Below are 27,523 nucleotides of genomic sequence, written 5' to 3' on the forward strand. Positions count from 1 at the left end.
CAATAGGCGATAAGATTATGTGACCTCTAAGGCCTTTTCTAGTCAATGACTGTTTTTTAAATTCTTTACAATGCAGGGAAATTTTGCTTCAATGGAAAACTATGCATTGTTTAGAGTACCCCTTCCAGGTTATTGAATTGTGATTTTATGGGGCTCTGTACCTTGCATGGCCTTTGAGTTATTTTACAGCTCTGCAGATTGTAGATAATTGGTAGCAATGCAAAATAATTCTTGTCTATAGACATGGAAATAAATTCTGTCTAGTGGTAGTTTAATTGACTTCCCTCTCACACTGTTCAAAGAAGCCAGATTTGCCTTTATTTGTACATTCATTTAAGAGGACATACAGATGGCCAATAGACATATGAAAAACATGCTTAACGTCACTAATCATCAGACAGATGCAAATTAAAATCACAATGAGATATCATCTCACACCTGCCAGAATGGTTGCCATCAATAAATCAACGAACAACAAGTGCTGGCAAGGATGTGGAGCAAAGAGCACTGTGGTGCACTGTTGGTGGGAATGCAAAGTGGTGCAGCCACTGTGGGAAACCGTAGGAAGGTTCCTCAAAAAATTAAAACTGGAACTGCCTTTTGATCCAGTAATCCCACTCTAGGGGTATATCCTAAGAATCCTGAAACACCAATTCAAAAGAATATATGCACCTCTATGTTCATAGCAGCATTATTTACAATGGCCAAGATAGAGAAACAACCCAAGTGCCCATCAGCAGATGAGTGAATAAAAAAGCTGTGAGACAGGTACACGATGGGATACTATGCAGCTGTAACAAAGAAGGAACTCTTACCTTTTGTGACAGCATGTCACAGGGGAGGGACTGGATGGAAGAAACTGAAGGGAGCAGCCGAAGCACCTATATTCATAACCCATAGGCTCCCACTTCCACCCAGCCCCCACCACCCCTTCCCTCTGGCCATCGCCATACTGCAGACAACAGTGAGGTGACGGCCAGAGGGAACAGTTGGTGGGGACTGGGTGGAAGTGGTAAGGGGGAAAATGGGGACATCTGCAATAGTGTCAACAATAAAAATAATTTAAAACATTTGAAATTTGTATTGAATTTATTAGGCTAACATTGGTTAACAAAATTATATAGATTTCAGGTGTACAATACTGCAATACATCATCTGTATATTACATCATGTGTTCACCATCCCAAGTCAAGAATCCTTCCATCACCATTTATCCCTCCTTTAGCCTCTTCTACTTCCCTCCAACCCCTTTCCCTCTGGTAATCACCGTACTGTTGTCTGTGTATAATTTTTGTTTTGTCTTGTTTATCCCTTTGACAGGGGCAGAAACAGAACGTTGGGGAACCAGCTAGAATTGTAAGAAATATTAACCATGCTCTGTTAACCGGGATTGTTTTATTCTGATTAAAGAAGGCACATTCTAACCTGGCTGGCAGTTACCCACATGGGACATGGGAGCTCACCTAAAAATGCAGTCCATCCTCCGCATTTGGAGCTGCCTATTATCATGGGAAGATGAACAACTTTGCCGCAGAATCGAGAGCTCTTTGAAGACCCCCTCCCCCAGCCTTTGCATATCACTAAGCCCTTTGAAGACGCCCTGCCTTTTTGCATCCCTTTGAAGATCCCCAGCTCTCTACTTATCTGTTGACTGCCCATGTGGCACACCTTTTTGTTACTTCCCCAGGCAATCTTTTGTCCTTTTACCCTATATAAGCAGCTGGCTTATGGTGGGGTGCAGAGCAGACTTTTTTTTGGATGACCTGCTGCTCTCCCATATTGCTGGCAGTATTGGAATAAACACTCATAATGTTTCAACCCTGTCTCTACTTAATTGGCTCAAGTAGTGACAGGCAGCACAGACCCATTGATTGTCTGGTTACACCTTCACCTTTTCACCCAGTCCCCTAAACCATTCCCCTCAGACAGCAGTTAGTCTGTTTTCTGTATCTATAAGTCTCTTTCTATTTTGTTTATTAGCTTAGTTTGTTCATTAGATTCCACATATAATTGAAATCATATTGTACTTGTCTTTTTCTGACTGGCCTATTTCACTTAGCATAATACTCTCTAGGTCCATCCATGCTGTCACAAAAGGTAAGAGTTCCTTATTTATTATGGCCACATAATATCCCATTGTGTAAATGTACCACAGCTTTTTGCACCTTCATTCCTGATCTTGATATGTTTTTGTTCTTTAGGTAGTCCTTCGAACTGCTTTTGACATCTTACTGGTGCCATCATTAATACTAGTACTTACTTAAATGATAAAAAAAAATCAGTTAAAATATTTAGCATATGTTATTTTCTTTCTGTATGAGAGTCATGATTACTTTGATTTGGTTAAAACTAGCCATTAGTAAAAATATAAAGGGAAAGTAGGTTTTTGAATGGAAAGTTTTGAAATCAGGCGTTTATAATCTCTGATCTCACAGATGGTTACCAATCTTCTCGTTTTCACTTTTTGTGCCATAATTTCACCTTTATAACTTTTGTTCAGCTACCATTCCTTTACTTTTTACATCATTTTGATGAATGACAAACCAATGTAGCACTTGGTAATTTAAATCTGCGCCCCATAAAGCTAAACCAAACAAATGAGCTTATAAACATTTTAATCACAGTTAAAATTGATATGCTTTTATTTTGGCAACAATCTAGCACTCAAGAATTATGACTAATGATTTTTAAGAGAAGTTAACTTTGCTGAGCCAAAGGGGGGTGGGGAACTCTTTAGACAATTATAAGTACAGTATATTTTCACATAACTCTCTTTTGGGAGTTAATATTTTATTGAAAATTTTCATCAGAATCATTACACGACACTGTATTCGAAGGGGAAAAATTTCCACAACATCTAATAAATAAAAAAAGATTTTTATACTTACTGTGCCCCACCACAGAGCATCTGCGTATGTAGAAAATTCCTTGTTGGCATCCTTTTCCACCAGGTAGACAAGGAAAGATGAAAAAATAAGAACCAAAAATCCTATGTACCAAGCTGTGATTAATTCCTAGGTAAAAAAGGAATGAAAGATTTTTAGAAGTGAAAACAATCTTTGAAAAAGGAAAACAAATCTATTTATGCACGATTCCATTCATTTGACTACTTCTTGGATACTTATGATGATTTTTAAACAATTCATTATATACTGTGTCTCTAAATTACTTTGGCCAATTTCTGAAATGACTAAGTTCGCTACTGACAAGCTTATCAAATATTTCAGCAAACAATGCAAGAGTTTAAAAAATCTTGTTCTATGAGTCAGAAAGTAAATCTTACCTTGCTGTGAGCATAAACCACAGAACCTAGTAATTTCCAAGTGCCTCCCCTTCGGTCCATGCGCACCATACGGAGGATCTGTAGGAAACGGAGACTTCTGAGTGCGGACGTGGCAAAAATATTACCCTGAGTTTTTGCAGAAACAACTGCTATTGAAGCGATAAGAACAATGGTATCTGAAAGAAACAGGTTGAAACAGCCATAAGAAGCACGACAAGGCATTTTTAGTTCCAAAAAACATTTCAGAAAGGTTCACTCGGACCTGTTTGAGGTACAAATAACCAGATCTCGAACCCCAGCACCGCGTCGCGCTACTTGGGCTCTGCGATGCCTGGACAGCGAGAAGGCAGAGAACAGGACTATCCATCCTCGTAGTTCTGGCCCATCACCATCCCATGCTCTTCCTATGCATTTTTGAACCACTTACTACTTAACCCTCAGCAAATTGGCAAGGGCTTTCAGAAAGTCTGGGGTTCCCGGGAGCCTTGAAGCTGTGGGCAGCCTACCACAACATCCCTGCTTTCCTCAGCATCCCTGCGGGGCAGCAAGGAGCTTGCTCCTCAGCCTGCACACCTCGGCTTCCTGGTTGATGCCACAGAGGCATCATAGTCTGTCCAGCCACGAAAGAGCCACTTAGGACAATCATGTCTCTTGTTTACTTTTTTAAAAAAATATATATTTTTTATTGATTTCAGAGAGGAAGAGAGAGGGAGAGAGAGAGAGAGATAGAACATCACTGATGAGGGAGAATCACGGATCGGCTGCCCCACACTGGGGATCCAGCCTGCAACCCAGGCGTGTGCCCTGACGGAGAATTGAACTGTGATCTCCTGGTTCATTGGTTGATGCTCAACCACGGAGCCATGCTGGCTGGGCTCTCTTGTTTTCTTGACAAAGAAGCTTGTAGCTCCTCTGGGAAAAAAATTTCCTTATGTTGTAAAGTCTGCAGCATTACATTTTGTCTAACAAAGGCCTCAACTAAGCAGAATACTCGAAGCTCTTTGCATAAAGTACTCTTGATATCTGGTCAGCCCATTATGTGCAAGTTTGGAAACACAAATTAAATAACATTACATTTGTTACAATAGAGTATGCAATTATACACATTGTGCGTTGCATGGGAATAAATATATAATTTTTGACATATTGGCATTTGGACTAAAAAAAATCTTCCCTTTTGTAATCTAAAAAGAGGGGAAAAATGCAGCTAATGAAAGCGTGGAAAAGATAAAAGAGGACTTAATCGCTCCAAGGGTAAATATCTGGATGATGGAAAGTAGGCTTTGAAGTGGAAGACGTGAAGTGAGGATGAATGGCCTCCTATGACAATTTAAAAATAAGTTAGCTTGACCTTAACATCCTCAAATAAACTTTCCTTCCTGCTTCAAGTGGACTGTGCATGACTGGGCATCCACACTCCAAGAGGAGTTTCACTTCGAGGGCGCTGCGTTTATAATGTTCCTGTGATCCTTAGGATTAACTGCTGGATGGATGTGAGCCCCTCATTCAGCTCAGTCCTCCCTGCACGTAGGAAGCTCTGGTCTGGACTGAGAAGATCTTCTGAGTCATTCTCCTGGTGCCCTTTTGCGCTAGGACTTTGAGAGGGAGAGAGGGTAAGTAGATGGCAGTACAAAGGTCAGCAGGAAGGTTTCATTCCCCCAGTCAGATCTGAATGCTCTGTGGCTCTATGGGACATAGAGAGCCACACGTGCATCCTTGAGTTGCTGCTCTCTGCAGCTGTTGAAAATGAGAAGGAATTAAATGTGTTGACACAAACACCAAAGACATTATATAAGTGAATAAAAGCCAGTTACAAAGCAGTATGTGATTTTATTTTAATAAATACATATATAACTAGGAGAAACATATGAGAACATACACAGATTATTACCATGAATTATCTCTAGGAATAAAGAGTCCAGGTTTGAATAAATAGTTTTTATTGCTTTCTAAGTTATTAATTTCTCTAATGTTGGAATTTTATTCATTTATTTAAAAAATATTATAGTAATCAATGAAAAGTTTTAAAAATATTGTTCTATAACTCAGAAAGCACATCTTACTTTATTGTTAGCATAAATTTATTTTTAAAAAATGTATTCATTTTAATGTTGGAATTTTATAATAACAATGGTTTTTTGAAATCAGGAAGAAAACTTCAAAGAAAGAGTTAAGTGTGAAAAGATCTCGGTTTTCATCATTTTAAGGGATTGACTCCTGAGACAAGCAGTTTACAAAGAGATAGTCTTTATATGGCCCTGCTGGATATATGTTAGCCTTTATTTTTCATTGTAATCCTGCTTCCTCCCAAGAGTACAAAGGAAATAAAAATGTACAATACTCCCATTGACTGTGCTAAAATATTAGAAATAAGTAAATGACTAATACGGGTACAGAAAACATAGCACTTAAAACTTACCATGTCCTGCCCTTTCTTCAAATTGAAGTGTTTTCAAATGTTATATTATTGAATGCGCATAACAACCATGCTGGTTAAGTATTCTATAGATCCCATTGTACAGATGAAAAGGTGAGGCATACATTGTATGAGTTTTTAAAAAATCAGCTATAGCTCTGTTAGACTAAAGCACAGAACGTATACTATGAAGTTAATTCATTAGAGAAAAGCTAGAAAAAGTCAAAGGAACACCACTGGCTTGAGACAATTTAAAAAGTTATGCACACAGTGATTCATAATCTAAATGTTTGAAGTCACAAAATATGCAAAGGTAACCAAAAACTTAATTTAGTACCCTCATTGAAATTCAGATCAGAAGAGAATGTCAGAGATTAGCAAAATGAAATCATAAATGAGCGACCAAATGGCAAACAATGAATGCAGTCATAAAAATGTTTCTGGTTGGATTGCAGTCATCTGCTGGAATTTTGCTGTCAGTACCACCTAGAATATTTTCTAGGCTCATATTTTAGAAGTTAAAAGTAATCTTTACTTTTATTTATGTAATTGTTATTTTTATAGTACATTACTTTATAGAATGGAGGTTCCACAAAGTTGGATACTTGTATTCCAAGTGCCTAGAACAGTGCCTGAAATATGGTAGGTATTAAATAAGTATTTATAAAATGAACTTAGATTAATAAACACCTAAAGGTAGCTTGAGCCTTATTCTCTTATCACATCGGCGACTTAATAACAAAGTATCAATCTAAAATACTCTTAGGTTAGTCGATGATCACTTCAATATCTATCACTGAATTCAAATGCAATATAATAGTTCATAGCTATTATCCATTAAAGTTTATTAAAGACAAATCTCACTAAGATTTACTTTTTGTAAAATTGGGTAGGGGCAGTCCTTAAAGATGGCAACATAGGAGGCTCTTGAACTCTCCTCCTCCCACAGGAACACTGAATGGACAGCCATACAGGGAATAATTCTCTTTGAAGGAAATACTGAAACTAGCTGAGGGACTCCAACACGTCAGTTGAATGAGAAAATACCCACACTGAAATCGCTAGGAAAGGCTGAGACACAGCCTATATAATAAAGAAGTAATATGCAAATTAACCCTCACACCCTCACAAGATGGTTGCCTATGACCAGGCTGGCAGGGAGGGGGCAGTTGGGGGCAACCTGGCCAGCAGGGGGGAGGGGGGGCAGTAAGGGGCGACCAGGCAGGCAGGTAAGCGATTAGGAGCCAGTGGTGCAGGATTGTGAGAGGGATGTCCAACTGCCAGTTTAGGCCCGATCCCCAGATTGGAGAGGGTGCAGACTGGGCTGAGGGGATTCCCCCCACCCCCCGTGCATGAATTTCATGCACCAGGCCTCTAGTTCTTGTCATAAACCCCATTCCCAGCCTAATGCCACACAATTGGGAGAGAACCATCACCTCCCAGCTTCTCCCTGAGCATCTAAGGGTTTGAATCCCACATCTAATACCCCAACTTTTAAGACTCCCACTTGAGAGACAGGCTCCCAAAACACCTATCTCTGAAAACCAGTGTCACTTGCATCCATGAGACCCACAAGACTATAGCAAACAAAGAAGCAGTTATTAATGAATATGAACACTAGCTGTGGCTGTCCCGCAGGGCTCAGTGCAGAGGAAGTAGGCAGAAATGCTCACTTCCCAGTCTTTCCCTGAAAGATTTCTATTTGCATACTTCAATTCTGCCTGAGGGTCAGGCTTCTAAATTAGTAAGCATTTAGGGGCTGGCTGCAATCCTTCCTGGATTGCAGGGAAGCTGCAATCCCTCTTTCTTCCCTCTCTCTCTAGCCCTATCCAAGTTGCCAGAGTCTCCCTGGAAGAATCTAGTATACACACCTGGAGCCTCAGCTCTTCAACCCCTTCCACCCCCCAAAAGAAGAAGACAGAACACTTCTACTAATTTTACAAGGCCAGAATTACCCTGGTACCAACACTAAAGACACCACAAGAAAATAAAATTATGTATTCCCGATGAACATAGATATAAAAATTCTCAATAAAATCTTAGCAAACTGAATTCAATAGTACATTAAAAGGATCAGACACAGCTATCAAATGGGACTTACTCCAGGGATGCAAGGATGGTTCAATACCTGCAAATCAATGTGATATACAACATTAACAAAACAATGATAAAAATCATATAATCTCAGTAGGTGGCAAAAAAACTTTGACACAATTCAGCATACTTTCATGATGAACACTGTCAACAAAGCAGCTTTAGAGGGAACATAACTCAACATAATAAAGGCCATATATAACACACTAATAGCTAACATCATACTTAATGGTGAAAAACTAAAAGCTTTCCCTCTAAGGTCAGGAATAAGATAAATATGCCCACTCACTACTTTTATTCAACATAGTATAAAAATTTTAGCTAGAGCAATTAGGAAAGAAAAATAAATAAAAGGCACCCAAATCAGAATGGAAAAAGTAAAATTATTACCTTTTGCAGATGGCATGATATTATATACGGAAAACCCTAAAGACCACCAAAGATGGTTGGAACTAATAAATGAATTAAGTAAAGTTGGAACTAATAAATGAATTAAGTAGAGTAATTCTTTATGTACAAATAGCAATATATAGAAATCAGCTGCATTTCTATACACTAACAATAATGTCAGAAAGAGAAATTAAGAAAAAAGTGGATTTACAATAGCATAAAAAAAATCCTTAGGAATAACTTAGACCAAGGAGGGAAAGGATCTGTTCAGTGAAAACTATATGACATTTGATGAAATAAATTGAAAGAGACACAAATAAATGGAAAGGTATTTCATGCTCATGAATTGAAAAAATTAATATTATTAATATGTCCATGTAATCCGTATCAATATTCAAATGGTATTTTTCACAGAAATAGAACAAACAATCCTAAATTTATATGGAACCACAAAAGACCTCAAGTAGTCAAAACAATATTGAGAAAACAAAACAAAACAAAATAAAACTAGAAGCATCACACTTTCTGGTTTCAAATTGTATTACAAAGCTAAATACAAAGCTATAGTAATCAAAACAGTATTGACATAAAAACAGGCACATAGATCAATCAAATAGAATAGAGATGCCAGAAATGAAATCATACATATATGGTTAATTAATTAATGATAAACAAGTCAAAATATATATAATAGGGAAAGACTAGTCTCTTTAATAAACGGCGTTGGGAAAACTGGACAGCTACATACAAAAGAATGAAAATGGACCACTATCTTACACCACACACAAAAATCAACTCAAAATAGACTAAAAACTGTAACACCTGAAACCATAAAAGTCCTAGAAAAAGACACAGGTGGTGAGCTCCTTTAATATGGGTCATGGCAATAATTTTTTTTGATTTGACAACACAAAGGTGACAAAAGCAAAATAAGTAAGTGGGACTATATCTAACTGAAAATCTTCTCTATAGCAAAGAATGCCAATCTATATATATAAAAGCCTAAGCAACCATTAAGATGGAACGACCAGTCGACCAGTTGCTATGACACGCACTGACCACCAAGGGGCAGACGCTCAATGCAGGAGCTGCCCTTTGGTGGTCAGTGCACTCCCACAGCCAACCTTCCATGATCCCTCTACTCTGCTGGCAGGCCCCAAGTGGCCTGTTGCCCGCTTGCCACCGTGGCAGTGTGGCAGTGAGGGAAGTAGGAGGAGGGGAGGCGGGGAACTGTGGTGGCGGGGCGCCTACATAGGCGTCCGGCATCCGTTCCTTCCATGCTGGGCCCGGCAACTGTCTAGGGACCCTACCTGTGCACGAATTTGTGCACCAGGCCTCTAGTAATGAAATAAAAAGGAAACCTATGAAATGGGAGAAAATATTTGCAAATCACATATCTGATAAAGTGTTAGTAGCCAAAATGTATAAATAACTAATATAACTGAATAAAAAGCCCAAAGAGTCTGATTAAAAATTGAGCAAAGAAACTGAGTAGACCCCCTCCCCCCAAATATTATTAATCATCAGGGAAATGCAAAGTAAAACCACAATGAGATATTACCTCAAACCTGTTAGAATGGCTATTATAAAAAAGATAAATCACAAATGCTGGTGAGGATGTGGAGAAAAGGAAACCCTAGTGCACTATTGTGGGAATGCAAGTTGTTGCAGCCACTATGCAAAAGCATGGAGGTTCTTAAAAAAATTAAAAATATAACTACCACATGATCTAGCAATCCCATATATAGGTATATATTCAAAAGTAATTAAAACAAGATCTTGACGAGATATTTGCACATACAGTTTATTGCAGCATTACTCTCATTAGCTAAGATATGAAAACAACTTAAGTGCTCATAAACTTAATGGATAAAGGAGATATATATTATATATAATATATAATATATATTATATGTAAATGGGAGAAAATATTTGCAAATCACATATCTGATAAAGTGTTAGTAGCCAAAATGTATAAATAATTAATATAACTGAATAAAAAGCCCATACACTATATACACTAGAGGCCCGGTGCACAAAAATTTGTGCACTCGGGGGGAAGAGGGGGTCCCTCAGCCCAGCCTGTGCCCTCTCGCAGTCTGGGACCCCTCGGGAGATAACGACCTGCTGGCTTAGGCCTGCTCCTGGGTGGCAGAGGGCAGGCCCAATCCCTAGGTGCAGCCCCTGGTCGGGCTCAGAGTAGGGCCGATTGGGGAGTTGGGGCGCCACCCCGTCATGCACAGAGCAGGGCAGATTGGGAGGTTGCGATGCCACCCTCAGTCACGCTCAGGGTAGGGCTGATTGGGGGGTTGGGGCACCGCCCCTTCACACTCAAGGCAGGGTCGATGGGGAGGTTGCAGCGCCATCCCCTGTCACGCACAGAGCAGGGCCCATCAGGGGGTTGGGGAGCTCCCCCCTGTCACTCACAGAGCAGGGCCGATAGGGGAGTTGGGGCACCGCCCCCTGTCACACACAGAGCAGGGCGGATCAGGAGGTTGGAGTGCCGCACCCTGTCACACTCAGGGCAGGGCCGATGGGGAGGTTATGGCTCTACCCCCTCACACACAGAGCAGGGCCCATGGGGGTTGGTTGGGGCGTCACCCTCTATCACCCACAGAGCAGGGCCGATCATTGGGTTGGGGCACCACCACTGTCACACTCAGGGCAGGGCCGATGGGGAGGTTATGGCTCTACCCTGTCACACACAGAGCAGGGCCCATGGGGGGGGGGGGTTGGGGGGCTGCACCCTGTCACACACAGAGCAGGGCCGATCAGGGGGTTGGGGCGCTCCCCCTGTCACGCTGATCCCGGTGCCGGGAGGCCTCGTGGCTCCGCTGATCTTGGTGCTGGGAGGCATATTACCCTTTTACTATATAGGGTAGAGGCCTGGTGCATGGGTGGGTGCTGGTTGGTTTGCCCTGAAGGGTGTCCTGGATCAGGGTGGGGGTCCCCACTGGGGTGCCTGGCCAGCCTGGGTGAGGGGATGATGGCTGTTTGCAGCTGGTAACACACCCTTCAGTGTGGGGGTCCCCACTGGGGTGCCTGGCCAGCCTGGGTGAGGGGATGATGGCTGTTTGCAGGCTGGCGGGTGACGGAAGCTATCAACCGCTGCTCTTTTTCTTTTTTCTTTTTTTTTATTCTGGGCCAGCTTTAGCTTTGAGGCTCCAGCTCTGAGGCATCCGCTGCTGAAAGCAGGTTTCTGGCCTTTGTTTACAATGTTGTGATCCTGCTGGCTGAAGCCCTGCAGACTAAAGCAGGTTTCTGGGGTTTTGTTTAGCTTCTATATTTGTTACATAGTTGCTTAGAGTTGCAGCTCAGAGGCCTGCAGTAGCAGGCGGGGAACGTTGGAGTCCTCCGTCACTGAAGCAAGCAAGCAAGCCTCATGTTAGTTTCAAGCTGCCTGGCTTCTGGCCGCCATCTTGGCTGGCAGTTAATTTGCATATTGCCCTGATTAGCCAATGGGAAGGGTAGCGGTCATATGCTAATTACCATGTTTCTCTTTTATTAGATAGGATAGGCTATATATATATATATATTATATGTAATAGCATATTCAGCCACCAGAAAGAAGGAAATCCTAATATTTGCAGCAAGATGGATGGACCTTAAAGACATTATGCTAAATGAAATAAGCCAGACAGAGAAAGACAAATACTGTACATCACTTATATGTGGAATCTAAAAAAGCTGAACTCATATAAACAGAGACTAGAATTATGGTTACCAGGGGGTGGGAGTATAGAAGGGGGGGAAATGAGATGTTGGTCAAAGATTACAAACTTCTAGTTATAAGATGAATAAGTTCTGGAAATTTAATATACAACACAGTGATTATATTTAATAATATTATATTAAGCATTTGAAAGTTTCTAAGAGAATAGATATAAATGTTTTCACCACAGAAAAGGACATGGTAATTATGTAATGTAATGGAGGTGTTAGTTAATAATCAATTTCTAATAAATGTGTATCAGATCAATAAAATTTTAACTTACACAGTATTATGTCAATTATATCTCAATAAAGCAGGGGAAAATTGGGTGGAATAGATTACACTGTGCAATTAATTAATTATCTAAAATGTCTTTTGAAACATAGGTGCTTTGTCTTAGGTGCAGATACCATATTTTAGTATAAGAAATAAACTATAGACAGACCTTTAAGCTCATTGGCTTCAGATACATTTGTTTAAACATTCATGAGTTAAGCAGTTAATCAAGTATCAAGTGTTATACTAGACACTTGCATTAGAAATGAATATTCATTCATCCATCTAATAATCAATCTATCACAAATATTTGTTTAATAACTACTAAGTACCAGGCATTGTGCTAAATTCTTTATGTACATAAATGATTGTCAAATGGGGACAATTTTGCTTCCCCAGGGACAATTGGTAATGTTTGGAGACATGCTATTTGGTTGTCCTAACTGGGAAGGGGGTTACTACTGGCAACTAGTGGTAGAAGCCAGGGTTGCTGTGAAACATCCTACATTGCCCAGAACAGCCCCTAGGAAAAAGAATTACCCAGTCCCAAATGACAGTAGTGCGAATGTTGGAAAAGCCCGATGTACATTTTTAAATTTAATCCAAACAACCCTATGAGGTAGTGATTATCATCTCCTTCTTACAAATGAAGAGCTAAGGCTTGCAGTGGTCTGTTAGTCAAGGTCCAAATCCACGAGAGGCTGAGCTGGCCCCTAATTGACACCAAAGTTGTGCTCCTAAGTATGGTACACTATTCCTTGGATAAAGAAAATCCAGGGTGACATAGGTCAAGGTGGGGTGGGGATGAGTGAGGGGAGAAAGGGAGAGGCTGTGAAAGCAAGTGGATAATAAAGCAAGAATAAATTGTTACTGCATAATGCATTCAGGGAAAAGACAAGTGCAAGGAGGATAAAGCAGACATAAAATGACACTAAAAACAGATGGTATTTTTATGGATGCATCAAGAGAAAATGGGGCTAGAGAAAGAAATAGAACTGCTAATAAACAAGGAGGAGCTCCAAATTGCACGGAAAACAAAAAAGCATGTGATCCTGAGCTCTTAAAATCTGCCTCTCCCAAAGGAAACAGATGTGAGCAAGTTGGGAAGTAGTGAAGAAATAGTTATTGATTACAAGCAGCCCATTAGAAATGTGAAATATAGGCTTATAAGATATTAGGAAGTAGGCTCACATACTTACTGAATCACTTAGAGTGATTTATGGACGAATTCTTGAGATTTGAGGAGGCTGCAAAGATTTGAACAAAGTAAAAACTGTAATGATATTTAAGACACATAGGGACTATAAAGAGCTTATTATGAGACTCCAGTGGAACTTTGTTCCACTATTATTTACAAAATCAATATAAATTGATCAATGTGAACCCTGTTTGAGAGAAATCAGCCACTGAAATATTGAAAAGCCCTCACTATAGGGTGAATTCACATTCAAGGGTATCCTATCATGCAGCCAAAGGTTGGGCTAAAGCAAGGTCATTTGTATATCTGAACTCTAATGGGCTGTATTATGTTGCTACAATTACATGGAACAATATACCTATTAGAAAGTATACAGTCACCCCTTGGTGTCTGCGGGGGATTGGTTCCAGGATCTCCCATGGATACGAAAATCTGAGGATGCTCAAGTTCCTTATATAAAATGATGTAGGGTTGGCCAGTGTAGCTCAATGTTGAGTAACCTAAAGTCCATTTACCCATGAACCAAGAGGTTGCCAGTTTGATTCCTGGTTATGGCACATGACCGGGTTGTGAGCTTGAGCTCCAGTAGGAGGCGTGCAGGAGGCAGCCGATAGATGTTTCTCTCTCATCGATGTTTCTATCTCTCTCTCTCCCTTCTTTTCTCTCTAAAAAACAATCAATAAAAACATATATATTTTTTTAAAAAAGATGTATTTGCATATGACCTACAGATACCCTCCCATATACTTTAAATCATCTCTGGTTTATTTATAGTACCTAATACAATGTAAATGCTATGTAAGTAGTTGTTGTTTAGTGTACAATATATATTGTTTAGGATATAATAACAAGAAAAAAAAGCCTGTCTATGTTCAATATGGACACAACCATCATAGGCCTAACTATGCAGTAGACATGAGCAACAACGTACATCCCCCTCCCCTCACCCGCCCTCGAATATTTATGATCTGAGGTTGGTTGAATCTGCAGAAGTGGAACCCATAAATATGGAGGACCAACTGTATGCTACATTTGACTTTATTTAAAATCATAGTGGGAAGAACTAAATAATATGGATTAAACCAAGCACTTCTGGATTATAATAATATGGATTAAGTGTTCAATACTTTTAAACTTGTAACTGTAGGACAGATAAAATTTCTAGAGGTAAACCACAAAGAGAGCACTTCTTGACTCCTAGAAACTGTCTGAAGTCTCAGAAAAATTTTCCCTAATAGCTAACGTATATATCCCTTTTGCACCTTAAACTCATTGCATCTTGTTATCTCTGGGAAAAACAGAAGTGCAGCAACTGCAATATTCCTGATGATTGTATCCTCCTCTCCCACCACCATTTTTGTTCCAATTCCTTGAGCTCTTTTTAGTGCCCTCATTATAAGCTAAAATTTGAATAGATTTAACCAAATGCATGTTTGAACATTGTAAAAGTGACAATTGCCATAAACTATCAAAACATTGGACATATGGATAAGATAGGAAATAAATTTAATGAATTGATTTACTTAGTCAACAACTTGTTAATGACTTTTGGGTTACTTACTTTTCGCTATTAAAATGTAAGGACCTTGAGGCAGGAGCATGGAAGTGTGCTTGGGGCGGGGGGAGGAGGGGGTAAGGAGGCTAATTTAGCTTGAGTGGAGTGAGGATGGGGGACAGTGGGTGGGCCCTGGTCAGATCACAGTGGCTTTGGGAAGAACCATAGATGTCCTGATGGGTTTTGAGCAGAAGAATGCAAGATCAGATTTGCATTTTAGAAGATGGGTTTTGTTGCCTTTGAGAAAGAGATCAAGAGGGGGCTGGATGGCAGGCATGGAGGTCAGAAGCCATTGCCATGCTCTGGACAAAGGGTGAGAGTGGCTTTAGAAGAGACAGGTTAAAGTGAGGAGCAGCGGAGAAGGGGTTGCATTTGGGACATGTTGTGAAGGCGGAGATGTCAGGACGTGCTGAAGGACTGATTGTGCGGTGTGTCACAGAAGGGAAGCCAAGGGTAATATCCAGGTTTCTGGCTGAGCAATTGGGTGAATGAAGTGCTATTTACAAAGATGGGGAAATACTGCAATGGGGGGAGGGAGAGCAGAAAGGAGGGCTATTTGAGGAGTAAAATTAACAGCTTGGTTTTAGCCACATTAATATGAGGATGCCCTCTAGACCTCTGGTAGAAAGTGGGTGAGGCTGGAGTTCTGGAGAGAGGTCAGGCCTGCAAACTCAGACAATAGATGTTTTGTTTGTTTTTTATACCACAGGACTAATCTCCTCCAACTCAGTAACCTACTGAAACTATTGCTTCCGAAGGTGGGATCACAAATGTTTAATTTCAGATGTGGGTTGCAGATTGGAGGATGTAGGAGACTGTGTTTCAGTATTTATAAACAGGAAAGGAGCATTTGTCCTCTGAGAATCACTGTGAATGTGTAGGAGGAAAACCATCCTCTTTAAGGCACGCTACAGTATCTTGAGTAAATTACCTAGGTGCAATCCCATCAGTCCTCAATAAATCAAAAGGATGAAAAGTCATGCATAGTTTTGGATGATTCAGGACACGTTTTAGGGCAATGACAGAGTGGCTATATATTATGTTCCTCTATATAGGAAATTAAAAAAAGGCTTTTAGAAGCAGCCATTTTGCATGCTGATGTCTTCAGCTGTTCTTTTCTTCCAGCCTTTATTTTCGCACGCACCAAATGAAAACCTGCAGCCAGTTTCAATTCAGCAGAGCCCCACACCTGTATTTGGCTGCAGGTCTAAAAAAAATTGGGGTCTGACCAATGAATGATCAAAGTTGAAACTTCTTCTGGAAATCCCCTAACATCCTAGGATGAAACCCAATGCTTAGATATCTTGTTCAGTGTCATACCTGAGTGTTTATTCATCAACAGTCAAACAATGTCATTACAGGTTTAAATTTACAGAGTGAAAGCAAAATACCTAACTTTCAACACTCCCTTTTTGCACTTATTCTAAGCAGTTGAATGATACGGACTCTTTGAATTTTGGCAGCTGGTTATGTTTAGTAGTGCTGGGAACTGTAATTTTTCTTTGAGAAACTTGATACATATTTTCAGACATCAGGTTATGGTTAATTATCATCTACTACTAAAAGTTTTTGAAAGGATATCTTTAGGAAGTGGTTTGAATAGACTGTGCTATTTGAATTTTGCAGAGGAACATGCCACTTAAGCTAAAATGTCACTAAGCAAAGGGCACCTCTGGATGGGGTTTCATTTTAAGTCTTCTGGAGGGAAATCGAGAATTACCTGGTACACCTGGCTTTCTTAATCTTTTTCAATGTGCAACTTCTTATTTTTAGAAGTAAGAAATAGATACAGTTTAGGCTTCTGAATAATCCTTAGGGATAAAAACTGGAGTGTGAGAAATGGACTTTTTCTTCTGTAAAGAATGAAAAGATAGTGCTTAAAAGGAGTAAACATGAGTAAACACAAGCCACAAATAAATACCTGACACTCATTATAATTTTGGAAATCCTACATGTTGCCATGTGCAGATCTATCCTACCCTCTATCTGTATTTTTAGAGGGGTTACTAACTAAACAAATTGTGTTTAATTACACTCTAAATTCCATCTTTAATTATGAAATTCTTGCCCAAATTTGCCCTCATTGGCACTAGCTACAGGGCAGTTTTTAGAACATTTTAATTTCATATTTGCTTTTATGTGCTACTGTTTATGAACCCTACAAAGTATATTTCTGTTCTCATCCATGTTTAAAAGGAAAGAAATGGTGTCCTGGAGAGGCTTATAGAAGATAATACAAGCCAGCACAGGATTAGAATTCGTGGTTAAACAACTCGGGAAGCTGTAGCTCAGTCTGCAGAACATACATACGGTCACATAACACATCCTAAGCTATGAGAAAAAAATCCTACTTTGGACTCACTTCCTTTTCATTATCAATTCCTTTCCTACCATTATGAGCTTTTTGAATGAGACATGCTCTGCTTCAAGGAGAACAAAAACAAGGGTTATTGAAAACATGTGATGATTTGACCTAGGCATCCTTGATAATGAGGCCGGGGATGGCCGACCAGAGCTCATTGCCATTCGGAGCAGGATATTTTCCCACACACTAAATGTGGAGATGTATCAAGAAAACGTAACTCAAAAATAGTTTCAGATGTGCACATTTTAACATTATGACCAGTAAATACTCCAGAAAACCACAGAAACTTGATAAGAAATGGATTCTTAAGGGCAAATGTCTTGAGGATTAGCTACAGTCCTTTGATCTCCAAATTCCAAACACAGATTTGGAGTCTGTGGTAGGAGCTAAAAGCAAATACAGTATTTAAAAGGCAAAAGTAAAAACATTGAGAGAAAGGTAACATGGGGGTAGAGGAGCCTCCTGTAAAGAAGCCTATAATTAATTACAAGCATGCAAAGTAAGCACTTTATTTAAAAATATCATCACATTCACATAATCAAATGAAAGTAGGGAACTGAAGCAATTAGACCAAAAAATGCAGGTAAATATTATTCTTCTGAAAACTCTTGATAACTGAGGTAAAGGTGCTATTTTATTTTATTTTTTGTCTTGCATTGCTTGGATACTTGTAACAGTTTTTTCCTTCATTTTCTCATATTGTTTTTACACTGTGTATGTAGAAGGACAACGGGAGGGGGCGGGGTAAGATTCTACATGTGAATGTCTACTAGCTTGAGCTGTTTTGAACTTTTTATTCACTTGATACACATTTATTGTGGCCAGAAACTGCTAGCACCTGGGTATACAATAGTAAAGGCACGGATGGGACTTGGATGGGTGAACAAGAGAGATGGCACCCTGCACATACGGGGATGAGAGGACAGTCGGCATAGGAGACACTGAATGGAGGAATACAAGGAGCACAGTGGAGCATCAGCTAACCTAGTTAAGGGGCCAGGAAAACCAGGGGGAAACATACGTTAAGCCATAATGGACAATCAAACCCCTCTTATTAACCCAACATCCTTTAGGTACCATAACACAATCATATCTGACATGATCACATCTGAAGAGCTCTAGACTAAAAAGTACCCTCCCCATCCACTCCTCTTTGAAAATAAAATATATTCTTATTTAAGATACATAGACTCTCAAATTCTAGGAAATAAGTATTGATTGAGAAAAAGCAACCAACAAAAACATACAAAGAGGTCTTACAGAATTGATACTTTTTTTTCTGATTGTATTTATTGATTCTGGGATTGATCAGAGATCAGACTGAACCCATTACTTTGTTGATTCAATGTATTCCACTAACAGTTATAGTGTACTAGTATTTATTACATGCCAGGCACTAAGCTAAAATTTTTACATGTATTATTTTATTTAATCTTCTTGGGCAATCTTTTGGGAAAGTACAACTAAAATTCCAAGTTTAATATTAAAGAAATGTGTGGAGAGCAAATTAAGGCCAATCTTAGGAAACCTTTCCAGACAGGGCTCTGTTAAGGGAGTTAAAAATGCTGTTTTGTGTTACTTCAGCCTAGGGCTGAGGAACATTCAAGTGAAAATCCTATGGTAAGTTACCTCCAACACTTATCTTTGCAGTGACAAAAATGCCTCCAGTGTGAGATTCTGCATAATGGCACATTATGGGAACCGATCAACCCATCCCAACATCACTGGACAACAAATATAATAATAATCAGCATTTATGTTGTGCTTATTATGTGCAGGCAACATTGTTTTAATTTAGTTTTTAAATAGTTAATATGTTTATAGTTTAAATATCAAAATGGTATAAAGAGAAATTAATGATTACTCTTGCTCTCAGCCCTGTCCCCATTCACTTTGCCCTTTCTCATTATCAAGTGAACATTTTTATTTTTTTTAAAAACATGGCCAATGTGTCTTTATACAAATAAAAAAACCAATATGACTATATATTGCTTGTCTTTTCTTACACAAAAATATAGCATACTACAAATGCAGTATTAAATTTTTTCCTTTTGCTTATATATACTGAGATCTTTCCAAACTACATAACTATATAACTTCATTGCATGTTATTTATTATATTCTTAGCTTATTCAGCTACACTGAATACTTATTATATATTAATGAAACTATTAGGAAGCACACTTTTGAGTTGAAGTGTAAATGCCATGTAATTTTATGAGACATTGACACTTTTCCATAAGGGTGATACCATTTTGCATTCTATGGAGTATAAATGCCATTTCCCTCATGGTCTCACTAAAAATGTGTAGTCAGATTTTGGATTTTTGTCAATCTGAGGAAATACTATGAGGAATACAGATATTTTTTCTGTGAACTGCCTGTTCATATTCATTTGACATCTTTTATTGGGATGTTAAATTTTTCTTCTGAATTTCTAGAGCTCTTTACATTTAAATGATTAACTCTTTATCTCTGATAGGAGCTGTATTTTCCCATATTTGTCTTTTGACTTTGCTTGTTTGTTTTATTTTATGCAGCATTATTTGATTTCATTTAGCCTAATTCTATAAATTTTTAATTTTTATGTAGTCTAAATTTACCAATATTTTCTTCTATAGCTTCTATATTTTTAGTTGCAGTTAGAAAGGTCTTCTGGTTCCATGACTACAAAAAAATTTAGCCAATTCTGCTATCCAGTATTTATAGTTTTATTTAAATCTTTGATTTATTTGGAGTTTGTCTTGGGATCTGGTAAGATATATATGGATCAAATTTATCTTTTTCAAAATGAGTAATTAGTTGTTCCAACATCACTTATAAACACAGTGAGAATGAAGTTGAAATTCATGAATTTGAGCACATGGGGTTGTTATTAACTTTTGAGAACATGACCTTTTTGTTGATGGTGATGAAGAATCCATTGGGAGACATTAAAGAAAATGATGGAGGAAAAGCAGAATCTGAGAGAATCGTTTTAAGAATGGGGGGATTTCAGAAAAGTGTGGAATTAGGGAGAACAAATGACTTCTTTTTAGATCACATCAGAACCATGAATATTGGGGCTCACTTTGCTATAAAGCTCCACTGGGCCTTGGTAGACATTTTAAACTTTTTATTCTGTTGCAGTTGCGCTTTAAAGCTCTAACTAACGTGCTTACAGCTGGCCCTCCATGGGTTTCCTATCCAGAGATTTAACTGACTGGGAAACAAAAATATTCCAAAGAGAAAAGTTATGTTGTTGTTGACATGCACTATGAAGTTAGACCTAGGATGGTTGCAGACTTATTTTCTTTTCATTATTCCCTAACAATGCAGTATATGTATGTCACTTACATTATATTGGCTATTATAACTAATCTGTAGATGAATCAAAGTATATGGGAGGGAAATATAAGCGTAGGTTATATGCAAATACTAGGCCATTTTACATAAGGGACTTGTGCTTCTGGGGATTTTGATATCTGTGGGGGTTCTGGAACCAACCCCTGCAGAGACTGAGGAACAACTGTTCGTATATCCTTCAGCAGGCAAGCATAGTTAGTATTGGTCTCATTAATGTTTGTTTGAAAAGGGACTTTCTACAAAATAAAGTTAGATTTAAGTAATGGTCCTTCAGGAGTCTGTATAGTATTGACTTTTTACATTAATTGGTCTCTCAACACTTCATCTACGTAAACGTCAAAGTTACATTCATTTACCAGATCACGAAGGACTTCTCCTTAATGACTATATTTTAATTTGTTTTATTGATCCAAGTGGTTAAATATGAATTTTAGAAACTTCTGCTTGTGAAAATAATTTTCATAGAAAAACAGATAAAGTAGAATCATTCAATTTCTATGAAGATAAAAAATGTCACATAAGTCAGCCTAGCTGTGATTTATTACCATGAAATATTCTAGGCATTTTTATATTTTGAAAGGAATGGTCGCATTCTGGAAGACAGTTTGGCAATTTCTGATAAAGTTAAAGAAACACTTACCATATGACCCAGTAATCTCATTCCTGGGTATTTACCCTAGAGAAATAAAAACTTATGTTCATACAAAAACCTGTGCACGAATATTCATAGCACCCTTATTTGCAATAGCCAAAATTGAGAAACAATTCATTGACCATTTAAAGGTTAATGGATAAACTATGGTACATCCATATTATGGAATACTATTCAGCAGTAAAAAGGAATGAGATACTGATACATGCAGTGACTTGGATGGATATCAAGAGCATTATGCTGAGTTAGGGGAAAAAGCCATTTTTGAAAGGTTACTACTATATGATTCCATTTACATAACATTCTAAAAATGACAAAATTACAGTGATGGAGAATAGATTAATGATTCCCAGGGGTTAGGATCGGGAAGGGGAGTAACTCTAAAGGGATAATGTAAGGGATAGCACTCCAAGATACTTTAGGGCAGTGGTTCTCAACCTTCTGGCTCTTTAAAAACAGTTCCTCATGTTGTGACCCAACCATAAAATTATTTTCGTTGCTACTTCATAACTGTAATGTTGCTACTGTTATGAATCGTAATGTAAATATCTGATATGCAGGATGGTCTTAGGCGGCCCCTGTGAAAGGGTTGTTTGACTGCCAAAGGGGTCGCGACCCACAGGTTGAGAACCGCTGCTTTAGGGTGATGGGAAAGTTTTGTATCTTGACTGTGATAATTAAATTAATCTATGGCTATGATAAAATTTCAATGTGGTATATATAGAAAAAATTGAGTGCATGCAAAAATTGGCGAAATCTGAATGTCTGCAGTTTAGTTCGTAATACAGTGGGGCCTTGACTTACGAGTTTAATTCGTGACAGAGCTCATAACTCAAATTACTCGTATGTCAAATCTTAAAGTGAATGAGTGAGACACGTGATGCTGGGCTGATGTTGTGGTGTTCACTGTGATGTTCGCTGCGCCAACTAGCGGTGGGGTATCTGAAGCTGGCTCATAACCCGAATTTTAGCTCGCAACTCAAAGCAAAAAATCGGCTGAGAGACGGCTTGTATCTCGAAAAACTCATTAGTCGGGACACTCGTAAGTCAAGGCCCCACTGTATATATCCATATCAACTTCCTGGTTTTGATAATTGCACCATACTTATGTCAGATGTTATCAGTGGGGGAAGCTGGATGAAAGTACATGGGTTCAAGGGAACTCTTTGTATTATATTTGTAAGTGCTAAGTCTAAAGTTATCTCAAAATAAGAAGTTGAAAAAAAAAAGGCCTGACCTTAGGAAGATGGCTAATGGGAAAAAGAATTGTACATTTTATGACACTGATGTCTATTTTTTTTTAGACTTCAGCTAAAATGTGGGGTGGAGGAGGTTTGGGATGGGAATCAGACTTCAGCACATGGTTTATTCATTTGTTCCTATGCCACAGTGGGTAGTGGAGGGAGATGTGGTGTCATAGAAACACCTTGGGACTCGATGTGAGCAAATATTTCTCTGTATTTTTTGTTCTGATTCTTTTGCTTATATGCAGTGTGACCCTTGATAAGACCCATAAGTTAACACTCCATTTTTAAATTTATAAAATGGGTATCATATGGGGGGAGATGGAAGAGGGCATATGGGAGATAAATGGTGATGGAAGGAGACTTGACTTGGGGTAGTAATGTGTTGTGGAATTGTGCAACCTGAAACCTGTATAATTTTGTTAATCAGTATCACCCCAATAAATTCAATACAAGGAAAACAAATAAAATGGGTATCATAATCTTTTCCAACTTTAATAAGATTTTCATAGGATTTATCTGAGATAGTCCATAAATATGATTTATAATTTAAACTATGAAATTTTATTCCTGTTCATGTAACACCAGATAGCCCAACTCTCAACCTTCTGGTATTTTCAGCTTTAAAAGAAGATTACTTATGTAAGTAATAACCACAGTGAATTAGTGGACAAGTAATCAAAAGTCAAAAATGAAGCAAAGGCTCACTCATCTTTTGTTTCAAGGAAGGCTGTGAGTTGAGCATTTAGCTCAATGTGGTTCTTTCTTTCAAACTAGAAGGGTCCAGAGGGAAAGTAATGCACTGTTTTCTTTCATAATTAAAGAAAAAAAAATCAGTAAGCTATTTCTAACAAAAAAAGATGGTTCTGCAGCATTTTCATTTGGAACTTTTGCTTCTGTTTAAAAATGAGGAAAATAAAAAGTCCTTTCCAATTGTGGCCAGTAGAATTAGGATCGTCTCTTTCATGGCATCAGATACCACATGAAAATCTGGATCCTGAAAAGAAAGTTGCTAATCTAACATGGTCTCCCACCAACCCTTTAATAAATTCATTTTCCCTGCTCCATCATTATTCTTCCAAATGTAGATTAAATGGATTACGCTGTAATTAAATTTGACTCTCAGAAGAGGCAGTGCTTTAGAGCAATAGGCTCTAGGGAGGCAGAATTCTATTACTAGCTTCACTGCTGACTTAGGGGCCAGGTATGAGCGCCCCCCCCCCCCCGGCCTTATTTCACGGCGCCTCAATTCTTCTGTCTATAGAGTGAGATAAACAATGTCTCAGAGGGACATGGTGCTGCTGCTTTATGAGCTCTACATTCTAATTGTGCTCCAAATTCCTTGATGGAAAAGTGCTCTTTGAAGAATTAAAGATGTATTTATATTGTTGTTGTGACTCTTAACAGGAATGAAGCTTTAAAATCTAATTTTAAAAGCCTCCTACTGCACAGTACATTACCCACTTTCTTAAATACTGCAATCAGCTGTGCACTGAGTAGCTCTGTGGTATTTATTAAAAATAAAAAATAAAAGACTGCAAAAATGTACTGTAGAACATTTTCAAAGCTATGTGCAGCGGTTTAACGGCAGGACTTCCATTGAAGTTAATGGGACTCATACTGGCAAATTCCAAGCACCATTTTGAAAATTTACCCCATAGTGATAGTTTAATGTTTCTTATTGATCATAAGTTTTCAGATAACATTTCGAGGCAAAAAGGGACAACTTATCAAAGGAAATAAATAATCTTTAATGAGATAACTCTGCATTGCCACCGTTCTAAGTAAGAGGATGCTCACAGTCCTTTGGTAAGTAGGCTCTTAGGGATTGTTTACCGGCAACTGCTGTCAATGGGGCTGAGAAAAGTTTTCACCATATTCTCCTAATTCCTGTGGCTTATAGAAAATAACACATTTCATTTTCGGTTTTGATATTTCATGTTTGCAAGGGTAGAAATATAGTTATATGGGAAAGTGAGAGGGAATAGGCTTATATTCTTCTGAATGAGTAAAATTTGCATATTGCTGCCACAAAGTTCAAACAGGTATAGATAACTAAAAAACCCAGAGCTTTGTATATCCATACTTTTTGTTGCCTGATCAAAATTCAGCATCATACTTGCCACTGATCTATTGAACCTTTAACTAGTGTGGTAACCTGATACTAGAAGCTGCCTTGTATCAGGTAACTACTAGTATATGCCCTCATATGGCCTACATGACCCTCATGTGACCTCTGCCTATCTGTCCATCAGCTCCTACTCCTCTCCCCACTACTCACTGAGCTCCAGCCAAAATGTCTCTCCCTTGGACAAGCCAAGCTCATTGGGTTTTAAGAATGTTTGCAATTACCATTTTTCTGGCCTGTAAAGATATCTGCCTAAATCTTCTCGTGACTGGTTCCCTTGAGGGTCCATTCCTTAAAAAGACTTTCTCAGGCCCCCCAATCTAAAGAAGCCCCCGACATTTCTGTTTTATTTTCTTCATTGCATCTCTCTCCAGTTGATACCTTACTTTTCAAAAATATGCTTGTGTATTTTTTTTTCTGTCCATGGGATATTCGTTCTATGAGTAGGACCTTGCCCATTTGGCGCAACACAATCTCTCCAGCATCTCGAATTATGCTTGGACATGATGCACATTGTGTAAATGTTTGTTGGGTGACTAAACTAAAAACCTGGGGTACCTTTTGCTCCGGTGTCTCATACAATTTGTAATGAGATTCTATATCTTCTCCCCACAAGTACTTCCACCTCCATCACCTTTACTTGGTGTCACCATAATTAGTCTCCCTCCTTCCAGTTTTGCCCTTCTTTAAGAGCCCAGGAGACTGTACTTTTACAGGCAGGGACCATGTTCCATTCATCTTTGAGTTTTTTACACATAAGACCATGTTTAGCATGTAATAAGTGCTCTGTCTGTGAATGAATTTTCTTACAGAACATTTGATAGTACAGAATATTAGTACAATATATCACAGTGCTCTACTGAAGTTTATAGAAAGAATGGGAAATAATAATTTGTTATTCATTTCCCTCTAAGGGCATTTTCTCTTTGGTTAAGTCATACCAGCTAATCAAGCTACTTTGTAAGTTCAAATTTGTGCATCAGGTCAACAATCACCTAAACAGGTTTCTGAATAGTCTACTAATGTTAATAAACATTCAAAGGCTTTTCTGGGAGTAACATTACATATCCTGGAGATGTTTCCAATTAGAAAATACATGGAGAACCTCATGATAACTCTGCTTAAGAGCATATGCAATCTGATACAAGGCAAGTATAACTACTTTAGAGCCCAATTTCCCCTTTAGGTTAGAGAACAGAAATAAGTGACCTGATAAAGTAAACCTGGTAAAATTAAGACTGATACTGCAAGGAAAGTCATTTTGTAAAGTCCAACTTCTCATTAAAAAATCTTGGATTACTAAAGATGTACATAAAAGTATCAGGTTCTTTTGTGAGTTGATGACAATGAACAAGATTCAATTACACTTAAACAAGGGTAATTTTGTCATAGTTGGGTAGTGTGGTACAACGGAAAATAGATAATTTCTTGGTCGTTGTCCTGGGTATGGGAAATAGATAATTACTTGGTCAGTGTCCTGGGTTCCTGGCACACTGCTACCAAAATCCTTGGAATCTCTGGAGTGATAAATGTCTTTTTTATGCTAATGAGATGACCATAGTTTTAAGATTGGGACCAGTTACCAGAAAGACCAAAGCATTGTCAGAGAGTTGGAATTTCAAGCCCAACCCTGGACCTCTGGAAAGGGAAGGAGGTCTAGAGATGAGTTCAATCAACAATGGTCAATGATTTAATCAATTGTGCCTAAGTAATGAGAACTCCATGAAAATATCTAAACCATGAGGTTCTGAGAGCTTCCAGGTTGGTGAACACATTGAGGTGCTGGGAGGGTGGCATGCCTGGAGAGGGCATGGAAGTGCCATACTAGTCATTTCCCTTCACCAAATAACTGTCCTATGCTTCTCTTCCATTTGCCTGTGCTGGAATTGTATCTTTTATAAATAACCAAAAATAGTAAGTAAAGCACTTTCCTCAGTTCTGTGAATCATTTTAGTGAATTTTCAAACCTGAGATGGGGAGTATGGAAACTCTTATAGTTGTAGTTACCTGGGTAGAAGCATGTGTGAGGAACCTCATTATAGCTGGCAAGTCAAGTCTGGGAGTGGGGTGCAGGGGGAGTCTTGTGGGACTCAGTTCTTTTTTTTTTATGTGATAAGTATTTTATAGTTTTTTCTTTTCTTTTCTTTTCTTTTATTTAATTTCATTTTTAATTAAATCTTTATTGTTCAGATTATTACATTTGTTCCTCTTTTTTCCCCCCCATAACTCCCCTCCTCCCAGTTCCCGCCCCACCCTCTGCCCTCACTCCCCACCCACTGTCCTCATCCATAGGTGCACGATTTTTGTCCAGTCTCTTCCCGCATCTCCCACACCCCTTTCCCCCCCAAGAATGGTCAGTCCATTCCCTTTCTATGTCCCTGATTCTATTATAACCACCAGTTCATTCTGTTCATCAGATTATTTATTCACTTGATTCTTAGATTCACTTGTTGATAGATGCATATTTGTTGTTCATAATTTGTATCTTTACCTTTTTCTTCCTCTTCCTCTTCTTAAAGGATACCTTTCAGCATTTCATATAATCCTGGTTTGGTGGTGATGAACTCCTTTAGCTTTTCCTTATCTGTGAAGCTCTTTATCTGACCTTCAATTCTGAATGATAGCTTTGCTGGATAAAGTAATCTTGGTTGTAGGTTCTTGGTATTCATCACTTTGAATATTTCTTGCCACTCCCTTCTGGTCTGCAAAGTTTCTGTTGAGAAATCAGCTGACAGTCGTATGGGTATTCCCTTGTAGGTAACTGAGTTTCTTTCTCTTGCTGTTTTTAAGATTCTCTCTTTATCTTTTGCTCTTGGCATTTTAATGATGATGTGTCTTGGTGTGGTCCTCTTTGGATTCCTTTTG

At 38.6% G+C, this 27,523-nt stretch overlaps 1 protein-coding gene across 2 annotated transcripts in view; it reads right to left on the minus strand.

The window, feature by feature from the left end:
• KCNQ5 (potassium voltage-gated channel subfamily Q member 5) overlaps nucleotides 1-27,523 on the minus strand; it is a 518,442-nt gene that overhangs the window by 110,678 nt on the left and 380,241 nt on the right. For both annotated transcript variants that reach the window (XM_036316808.1, XM_036316807.1), the window contains exons 4-5: nucleotides 3,284-3,459; nucleotides 2,889-3,014 (exon numbers count right to left, since the gene is read on the minus strand). In XM_036316808.1, coding sequence (XP_036172701.1) covers nucleotides 2,889-3,014; nucleotides 3,284-3,459 — 302 coding nt within the window. The remainder of the gene's footprint in view (nucleotides 1-2,888; nucleotides 3,015-3,283; nucleotides 3,460-27,523) is intronic.

This window comes from Myotis myotis, unplaced genomic scaffold (assembly GCF_014108235.1).
Source record: "Myotis myotis isolate mMyoMyo1 unplaced genomic scaffold, mMyoMyo1.p scaffold_m19_p_7, whole genome shotgun sequence".
NCBI classification, from domain to species: Eukaryota; Metazoa; Chordata; class Mammalia; order Chiroptera; family Vespertilionidae; genus Myotis; species Myotis myotis.